This window comes from Helobdella robusta (genome assembly GCF_000326865.2).
Source record: "Helobdella robusta unplaced genomic scaffold HELROscaffold_5, whole genome shotgun sequence".
Lineage (NCBI taxonomy): Eukaryota > Metazoa > Annelida > Clitellata > Rhynchobdellida > Glossiphoniidae > Helobdella > Helobdella robusta.
The window spans coordinates 2,688,681-2,698,899 of NW_008705254.1; the positions used below are offsets into that span (position 1 = coordinate 2,688,681).

At 32.8% G+C, this 10,219-nt stretch overlaps 3 protein-coding genes across 3 annotated transcripts in view; 2 read left to right on the plus strand and 1 right to left on the minus strand.

The window, feature by feature from the left end:
* Positions 1–765: 765 nt before the first annotated feature.
* On the plus strand, positions 766–4,618 carry HELRODRAFT_107474 (hypothetical protein; the record flags this gene model as incomplete). Its single annotated transcript, XM_009027243.1, has 6 exons — positions 766–921; positions 1,054–1,264; positions 1,378–1,565; positions 1,972–2,119; positions 2,334–2,756; positions 2,963–4,618. 6 exons carry the CDS (start codon positions 766–768, stop codon positions 3,694–3,696), a joined length of 1,860 nt encoding a protein of 619 aa, XP_009025491.1. The 3' UTR covers positions 3,697–4,618.
* A 2,981-nt stretch (positions 4,619–7,599) lies between these two features.
* HELRODRAFT_163359 (hypothetical protein) lies at positions 7,600–8,631 on the minus strand (the record flags this gene model as incomplete). The annotated part of the gene is made up of 1 exon (XM_009027244.1): positions 7,600–8,631. One exon carries the CDS (start codon positions 8,629–8,631, stop codon positions 7,600–7,602), a length of 1,032 nt encoding a protein of 343 aa, XP_009025492.1.
* Positions 8,632–9,777: 1,146 nt separating this feature from the next.
* The window catches only part of HELRODRAFT_189191 (hypothetical protein), a 3,113-nt gene continuing 2,671 nt past the window's right edge, over positions 9,778–10,219 (plus strand). Inside the window, exon 1 of the mRNA XM_009027245.1 lies at positions 9,778–9,894. Coding sequence (XP_009025493.1) covers positions 9,876–9,894 — 19 coding nt within the window. The 5' untranslated portion in view covers positions 9,778–9,875. The remainder of the gene's footprint in view (positions 9,895–10,219) is intronic.

Sequence of the window (10,219 nt, forward strand, 5' to 3'; positions counted from 1 at the left end):
TACCATTGAATGTTCCGGCTACTGCTACTCACTCTGGTCACTTACTGCAACAAAGTTGAATGACGATGATCTTACTAACATTCAGATGCAAGGCATGATAATAACGATATTATTTTATTTATCTTAGTGTATAGTTTGAAATTATTCAATCATTGTTTTTTTTAAATTGTTTAATTAAATTTTATTTTTTTAAATTATTTAATTTCAAAATGATTAAACAAAAGGATGTTGGGATCACATGGATGATATGTATAACTGTGATCAGTTGGAATGCATATCAAGAGTGCCTCTATTGACAGCAAGCATGAGGAACAACACGAGGTTCTGCTGCTGTTCCACTCCCTACTGCAATGCGAATGTCACTGATGCTATCAACATGACTGCCTACGAAATAATGAGATCTGAGTTCTTGATGCAAAGTTTTGACCCGTATGATGACGACGATGGTAGGTTAACTGTCAATGTTTCATTTGTTTCTTTACACTTAAACTTCTAAAATTGAGACATATTGATCTGGTTGATAAAGGTTTGTTAACTATTTCAGATGTCCCAGAGAAAAGAAATGAATATTCAATTGTGCATGTCATTCTCATATGTCTGCTCATCGTTCTGACAGGCTTTTTGATTGGATTTCTGTTGCGTTGCTCACTGAATTATTATGTTCCCAATTGCCTTCAGCCTAAAAAACAGCAAGAAAATGTTCCATTTCTTATGCAGAATGAAAAGTTATCAACATGCTTCACAATAATTCCACATACAATTGAAATGAACAGGTTAATTATTGATCAGGTACTTTCTGAGGGAAGGTATGGCAAGGTCTATAAGGGGTCATACTCAAATGAAAAAGTATTTACCTCACTATTTCATTTTGCACGAGTTTTTACATTCTGTCTAATTAAATTTTATTTTCAAATGCACCAGGTGGCAATAAAAGTTTTCTTTCCTCGATATTGCGAGTACTTCACAAATGAAAAGAATGCATATTCCCTGCTGTCAGAATGCCAGCATCCATGCATCTTGAAGTACATCGGATGTTTTCAATCGAGTAACAAGACGATGGGCACCAATTCTGATCATCATTCATCTGTTTTCACGATTGACGAGCACACAATTGCTCGCTTCATCATCGTCACGCAATACCAGTCGCTAGGAACGTTGTCTGCATACCTCAGGAGTAACACTTTAACATGGGAGCTCCTGTGTAGGATGGCCTCATCCATTGCATCTGGAGTCTCCTATCTTCATGCTGAAATCAAAAATAAATGTAATTATTAAATTATTTCGATAATGTTTATTACCGTATTTAAAAAAATTGATTTTTAAATTTTGTACATTAATTTTTGCCAGTGTACATTTGAGTTTTAATCATGCTAGCAGGCCCGTACAAGCCAGTGTTGGTGCACCGAGATATCAACCCCCAGAATATCCTCATTAAGAATGATTTGTCCTGTTGTATATCAGATTTTGGCTTCTCCATGCTCATCACTTCATCATCATCGTCGTCGACTGCAGACGTGAATCATTCAAGCAACAACTCCTCATCTAATAAGGCTTCACTGACTGATGTTTGTTTGTTTGTTTGTTTGTTCGTTCGTTCGTTTGCTCGTTCATTTGTTTGTTTATTATAATTTTTAAGTTTGTTCATTTGTACAAATTCATACAATAGAGCAGTGTGTCGTTATCATTTAATTGCATTTCTTGTTATTTAATTGCTACCTTTTTTGCTACTCCTTACTTGTTGTTTGTAATAAATTTTTCTTGCTTGCCAATATGTTTTAAATAATCAATGCCAAAGTTTTCAAAATGATTATGCTGTTGTTTCATAGGATTCACAATTTTGTTATCCAAATAAAAATTAAAAATTTCATAATTTTATTTATCACATTTGTGAGATTCAACAACTTTACTTTATATGTTAGTACAATGATATTTATATTGATGATAATGATGGTGATGCTGATGATGATACAGGTTGGAACGTTGAGATACATGTCACCAGAAGTTCTTGACGGTGCGGTGAACTTGTTTGACTGCAAGATGTCACTGACGCAAGTCGATGTGTACGCCATGGGCCTGGTCCTATGGGAGATGGCTTCAAGATGTGCTGATTTGTATAAAGGTACAAATTTTTTTGCTGGCAAAATGTGGCTTCCATGTATGCTTCTCTACGTTTTAATGCATCCATGCTACAATTTATAAATTTACATATAAGTCGTAGTTTCTCTTAATAATTTGTATGTAGAATTTGCTGGAACAAAGTTCTATGTTTTGAATATTTTGTTCCATTAAGTTTGTAATTTATAACCGCAGAGTTTAAAATATTGTTTTTTCAGATGAGTTGAACATTCCAGCATACAAGATGGCCTTCGAAGAAGAACTGGGCAGACGAGTGACGTTTGAGAACATGCAGATCTTTGTCTCAAAGAACAAACGAAGACCAACATTCAACAAACTGTGGAAAGCCGACAGCAGAGCAATAAAATTGTTGAAGGAGACAATAGAGGAATGTTGGGACCAGGATGCAGATGCTCGCATATCAGCTCTCTGCGTCGACAGGAGGTTTTCAGATCTCAGCTTCTCCGCGCCGCATGTACTCGACTCCTCTGCAAGCACAACATCAACTGACCTTAACATCAGCACTGCACCGCACAACCACAAGATGCTAAAGATGAACAGAACATCAGTATCTTACGGCACTGATACCAGGTCTGGTAGTGACAGGAGTTCATCCATCGCTCATGATGCTACATTTCATGGTTAGCTCTTTTGTTCATTGTCGGATTGATTGATTGATTAATTGATTGATTGATTGGTTGATTGACTGATTGATTTTTCTTCATCATTTCAATTTTCATAAATTAGTTTGATTTTTCTAGCATTTTTTACAATTTTTTTTTACATTTTTTGCTCGTGGAAAGTGATGATGAATAAACATTACAAAAATAATATTATGTCCCCACAGGTAAACGCTACCAATGTTTCAATGCTTCGACATCATCATCAACCCAGGGTTATTCGTCATCATTATCAAGAACATCATCAACAGTTGAAGTCAAGGAACGTGGAAGTGATATTGTGCTAAATAATTTGAACAGTGACAGCCATGTTTCGTGCAGCAATGCCGTTAGTAACTCTAATGTTGATAGCTTCGAAGAGGGCTATCATGCAAACTACCATCATCATCGTCGTCATAATCATCATCAGAATTATCTTCCTCCTCATCGTCATCCTCCTCCTCTCCCTCCTCAATCCCTCCAAGTAGAGCCACTGTTGATGCAGCAGCGTAGAGTTGATGTTAATTGTAACGGTACCTGTGCCGGTCATGATAATGATGTCTGCGATTCTGGTACGCCGATGGTCGTATGCGGTGGAGACCACCTACTGAAGGATGTGACGTCACTTCATCATCATCACCATCAACATCAGCAACATCATCATCATCATCGGTCGAGGTGTAGGAACCCTTTTATGTCAAATTTGGCTTTGTGGTTTTCATCAAGTAAACGAAATAAGAGTAAGAACGCGAGTACAAACAATGATGATGGTGACTATGAAAATGAGGAAGATGATGATGGCAATGCTACCAATGACAATCATGAAAGAAGAAATTGTAAATTATGTAAGGTGACGGATGTGGACTACGCAGCAGTAGATGTAGGCCATGGTGGAGTTGTTGTTCGGGCTGGCAAGGCATGATCAGTGATCTGTTCATTTTGCTCATTCGCTTTTTTTAAATTGTTTTCTTCAAACATTCATTTCTGAACAATATCAATATCATCCTCATTGTAAATTTTTTTTTTTTACATTTTTTTTCGTATGCTACTATTTATATTAGTCGGACTGACTTGAGAGCAACATGGTACTCAGTTATGGCATCCGAAAATGTAAAAGCCGGTTCTTGAAATTCGTTTAGTATTTAGAAACCAGTTAGTTATTTAGTCATTGTGTGACAAAACTTACCTAGTTCCGTTCTTTTAAATTTTGTAACACAAACAGTATTTGGATTCTCTACTGCCAAATTGTTTCATTTCGATTCAACATTTAGTTAAATTATGCATTATGATTGTTTAGTTAGCAAAATAGGAGCAACACATTTTAATTCCTTACAGTTTTTAAGCTAAAATTATGAAATTTTAAGAAAATTTACGTATTTTGGCACAAAAAATATTGTAAATTCATAACTTTTTGAGATTAATTTTTCAAAACCGGTTCTTTCAGGTTTCAAAATTTTGAAAACGGTTTTCTTGAACCGGCGCAATGCCAGCACTGGGTGCTCTGTTCTGCTACAAGCAAGTTATAAAGGCGGTAGGTGATGTTTCAGCAGATTTCTTGGTGCAAAATGTCATAGAAGTTTTCACGTTGTTGCCGCTATTGTCGTTTGATGATTTTATTTCATGGCTAGTGTGTGTGTGTGTGTGTGTGTGTGTGTGTGTGTGTGTGTGTGTGTGTGTGTGAAATGCAAGATGTGAGCGTTTTGTGATATAAAGTGTTCGCACTTTTGTTCACAGCAATTACATAAAAAAGTGAACTGCAAAATAATTTACTTTACGACAAAAGGTTTTGAAAAGAATTTATACTTATTAAACTGTACCTTACCTCGGAAAGCAGAAAACGAAACATTTGTAATAATTATTATTTAGCTTCAGTCAATAGTATTTCAGTTCATTCTTTATATTCACGAGATAACAACCATGCATATTGGAATGCGTGAGCGGAGATTTCGTTGTAACACGTGAAGTTCCATTTAATTTCACGCATACACAGAGCTACATGTGCATGTGTAGCCGGTTGCCTGTATGTGGACAAGTGAAGTTTAAAATATTTTGAGATCCTCGGCAATAGTTCACGTATTGTTGATATTGTTGATATTGTTGAGTTTTACTGTACAAAGTATTTCTATTTACAAATTTATTTTTCACGATAGTTTCAACATAGATAGATTAGTATCATTATATTTTGACTTGTACGCTATTGTCAATCAATTTCTCAGTAAACATCACAACTTTTTCGTGTATTTTTACCTTCATCATTATTTTGTAGTCTAGATGTATATTTCTTAATAAGTGTGTGCGGTGTGTGTTGTTGTGTGGCGTGTGAATGTGTGGATGGATTGTTCCTCAGTTGCAGCTGACGACAAAATGTTCGAGTTTGCTGTTCAGTTGTTCAGCGGTTTCCAGTGTGTTTCCTTTTTTCATTTTTGTATTCACGTATTATTTTTATGCGAGTTATTCGAACAGATACATTAAGTTATTATAATGCTGATATCTTCAATTTAATACATCGCTCTTGTTTTATCATGTTATTGAAATCATAGTAGTACATTTTTTTATTTTAGCCTAGAAAGTTATTTTTTATTTTGTTCATATATTGTAAACACATTTCAACAAAAACCCTGCTTCCTTTTATATCTTCGTAAATTTATCTTTTATGTTAAAAACGTTGCAACAAGTGACTGATTGATTGTTCAGCGCTTATTTTCATGGTGTGCAATGGGGTTATAAAAATTTTAATTGGGTTTATAATAATTTTAATTATTTTTATTAAATTCAATTGTATAAAGTGCGGGATTTACATTATAAATGAAACATTTGTTGCAGGACTTATGATAGTATGGGAGGAGTGTGTTGCACTAATAACGACTAAGAGTTTGTTCCTCATTAAAGCACAAGCGAGCAATGAAAATCTTGCAGTTTACCAACATTACAGTCTTCTATAATATTTAATGCCTAATAAAATGAAGTCTTAATTAGGGCCGGATTTTTGAATAGCTAAATAAAAAAATTCCCTGTGCTTCTAATTTGCAGGGGTCCAGGTTTCAACTCCATTCTTCATATTCTGATGTTGATATTGAAAGCGAATAGTGTTGCAGATGTTTCCATCGTGTCCCATTTACATCATAAGAAGTCGTTCTTTGTCATTTTCCGGAGAAAAATGTATACGCTGCTGTCTCACATTATCAGATCAAAAGATAGCGCATTTATCCGCAGACCATTCAATTTATAAGAGGTTTTGAAACAATTCCAAAAGTTTATGTGTACAATTATCGAAACCTGCTAAGGCACAATCTTACTGTCCAGTTCATCAGAACACAAAATACATTCAAGAAGTAATCTTTATACAAAAGAGTAAATAAATGAAACTTCTGCAGTAAGCGATAAAAAAACTACTTTAAAATAATACCAATGGCCATAAGGCAACATCAAAACAGTTTTTATGATATCCAGTCAATGAATTAAATTCATTTAACCAGCCAAGGAATTTTTTTCAATAAATGCATTTTAAATTATCTGAGAAATCGATACAAGATGAAAAAAATAGCAGAGTATCTAGAAGATGTAAAAAATCCATCAAGCTATTCATACAACTAAAAATTAACTTTGATGACACTGATGTAGGAGAGTTAATACGATGAAAGGTGATATCTGAAACCTTTTTTTAAATGGCTAAAAGAAGTGGAAGGTTGAGCGTCAAAAAATTTCTTCCGAATCAATATTTTGATAGCGGTAATTTTCTAACCCCCAGATTTCCGCGAACCTATTATTAATATATTATTTGCAAACGGTTTTGATCTTTTTTTACGTGTAACAGTAGTAAAACCATCAACATCAATTGTTTTTAAAAGCCTCTGATATGAAAAAAGTAGCAATAAGCAAAATTATATTCAACTGTACGGAATGAAGTCTAAAAGTGAATTCTTAAAACGTTCATGATTATGGTAGCAATAAAATAGAATAGATTATGTATTATATTTGATATTTGAGAGTTGATAGCAATTTGATATATCGCCTGTTTCTTTGTGCTGTCATACGAGGACTGTTCATAGAGTTACCGCCAGTGAAACGCCATAAAAAAGTTTTGTAGGACGTGCATGAGCAGATGTTTTCTATTATCAACAGCCAATTTGACATTACTTCAACAATGACTCCTTTATATGACTTGTGATTGAATGTTTAATCTCAATGGGGGACTTAAATTCTCATGTGAACAACGCACAAAGTATGTTGTGTTGTTCAAACACGCCACACACACGCGAATGATTATTATTTCAAAGTAATTTTTAAAAATTGGTAGACATTTTAATTCTCCTGTTACTTTTTTCAGTTCTTTTTTATTTTTCAAATAATCATTTTTAATGACTAGAAAAAACATTAAAAAACTCACAAGCAAATTAATTGTAACAGAATAAATGTTAAAATTAAAAAAATTTATAGCACAATTTATAATGATAAATTGTTTCTAGATTTCATCACTAATCCATCTATATTTTTGTTAGCTAATTTACAATCCAGTTGCAAAAACCAATCCAAAGCGAAATCATTCTTTTGAAATAAAAGTTTGATTCATAAACGTCTTTGAAAGGTTGTGGGCTACACTTTCATTACTCGCCTTGTCCGTATAATTTGTTTGTTGCTTTCAACTTCCGTCAACGTTTAACAGCAGAGCTTATTTGTATATTAATCATGAGATGAACATCGTGGCACGCACAATGTAAAGCGAAGGAAGACTGCATATGCAAAAAGAACCGTTTAACGAAACTGTCGAAGACTTGAGGAATCAAAACTGTTTATCAGCCACCAATGAAGATTAGAGTAAAATGACTTATATATATTCAGAAAAATTGTTTGACAAAATGTTAATATCGACGTCGCACAGAGGTTTTATTCCTAATGATACATCATAGCCATCGTTGTCAATTTTCAAAGTATTGAAGTTCGTTGCATCTTCAAACAGTCTCCTTCTCACGCTGTTTTCTTGCTGGCGTTTTAGTTTGTCTTGTTTTATTTTAGTTGAACGATCGAAAATCATGTTATGCTTTCTTACACTTTTAAAATTTTTCATGTTTATTTTGTTCCTGAAAATATTTGAAATCCCAAAGTTTAACGTCGTTTGGTCTTCATCCCAATCTTCTACAAGGATGTGATTTCGAGGTGTTTGAAATATGTTGTTGTTGTTGTTGCCAAAGGTTTGGTAGATGTTGTTACGATGCGACGTTACATGCAGTGGTGTGGCCGTGATTACAAAACTTTTGTACATGGGAATCAATTTCTCGTGACCGTTTCCAATGGTTCCAACGTTCTGACTTGCAATATTTTTGAAGCCTTCCAATAAAGAATTATTATCTGTACCTACAGAAGTTGACTGCCATGAATTAAACTTAGGTTTAGAATATTTGTCGTCGTTAACATTGTTATTATCGCAACTCTTTATATTATGAAGGTAACCATTTGGATTGAGCGGCAAGTCATTGTTATGAATTTGATGACGACGAGAATTTGGCAGAGGCGGTTTCGCTTCCATTTTAAGGGGAATTTTATCTTTTTCAGATTTTTTAAGGGCAATTTTTGTTATTGGAATAATTTTCCACTCTAATTTTTTTAATTTAGCACCGTCGTTTTTAAAGGATTTGTTTAATGTTGACTGGCTCGATCTGTAATCGTCTCCATTTAAAGGTTGTAATTGTTTAGTTTCATTTCTTTTGTATTTAGAAGATTTTGTAGAGAAGCTAATGAAGTTTTTAAATTTTTCCACAAAACTTTTGTTACTTTTATAGCTTCGATCATTGAAAGCATATCCATTTTCTTCTAAAACAGGTTCACTACGACTACGCTCATGAAAATAATCGTTATTCATTTGAGAGTTTAAAAAACTGGTATTGTTATTATCACAACCCATAAAATTATTAAAATTAATAATGTAATTAAGGGAAAAAAATATTCACAAGTTTTTATATTAAATTACAAATAAAAATCAGACAAAGTGCATTTTACAACAAATTCTTATTTTAACTGAGTGAAATGCTGATTTATAACGAACGTCTTTTACAGAAGATTCGCATGAATGATCTCCGAGCAGATGTTGCGGTGCAATTATTAATCTACTTGCACATATTTATAATGATTATGTACACATGTAAATTAAAATCGCACACATATTCACGTAAATTATTACGATACATAGGACTTATTTTTTCAAATGTTTCAATTAAAACTCTTTAAATTTAATCGTCTACACAAAGTTTTCGTTTTTGATAACATAAAATATAAATCAATTTCTTCTTATTTATTTAATTATTTTATTTACGTTATTTTATATACGTTAAGTTTAACCATGCCCACATCATATGTTCAACATCCCAATGCCATGAATAAAGAATGATTAAGTGGCTCATTATTTTCAGAAGTTCTCTAATGTTGCAGATTTGTTGTTGTCTTGTTGTGTTGCACTCTTTTTCTTATTTTATAAACTTCATAACCCAATTTTAATTATACACGTGTAAAGGTTTTCTTGCAAAAATGGTGCGTTTTTTAAGCAAATTTAGTAAACATTAATGGCGTGTAATTTATTTTCTCGAACAGTTCAGTTATCTAATACTGTGAGGTGGTGTTGATTTTTGTGCGCGTGGAGTTGTTTGGTCTGTAGTTTGGTGATTGTTGATTGATTGTTTGTTGATTATTGTTAATTGTTGTTTGTTGTTGTTTTACACCTGTTTTGTTAATGCCATGTGGTTTTCTTGGCGTTATAAAGAAGCTTAACTAGAATCAAAAGTAGAAATGACTCCATCCTTTTATAGATTGTACAGTGATCAATTATAATTGTTACAAACGTAAATTTAAAAGGATGGGTTTGTGTAATCGGTGAGAGTCAATAATTACATTTACTCAAACCCTTACAGATCAACATTTTCTTTAGGTGCTTTACTTCAATTCCTAACTTTGAACCAATATGATTGACTCGTGTCTCTTCTCACTTACGTCCGGCTAAACAGTTTAGTAAAGAGATTTCATGATTTGAAAGTTGGCGTGTCGAAAAGTTTAAAGAAACAATATAAATATAAGAGAGATGATGTAAACATAAAAGTTGTTACGATCATTTCAATGAATCAATCAGTGTACAGTAAGTTAAGAGCTTTATTTATTTATTATAATTCACTCAGAAATCACAATTCATTTTTTAATATTTAATTTAAAATAATGATAATCTTATTACTTAATGATTTAATAATTTTAATTAATTAATTTTAATTTATTAATCAGTTTAAATTTAAAATTTTATTCAAAATTCAAGTTTGTTAAAAGTTAAGACTTACTAAATAACTTAAGCAAGGACTTAATTAAGCCTCCTAAGGTTAAAAAGTTAAACTTTAAAATGGGGTTAACATAATAAAATAAATAAATAATAATAAAGAATTGAATAAGAATAATAAGATAACAGTAAGTTT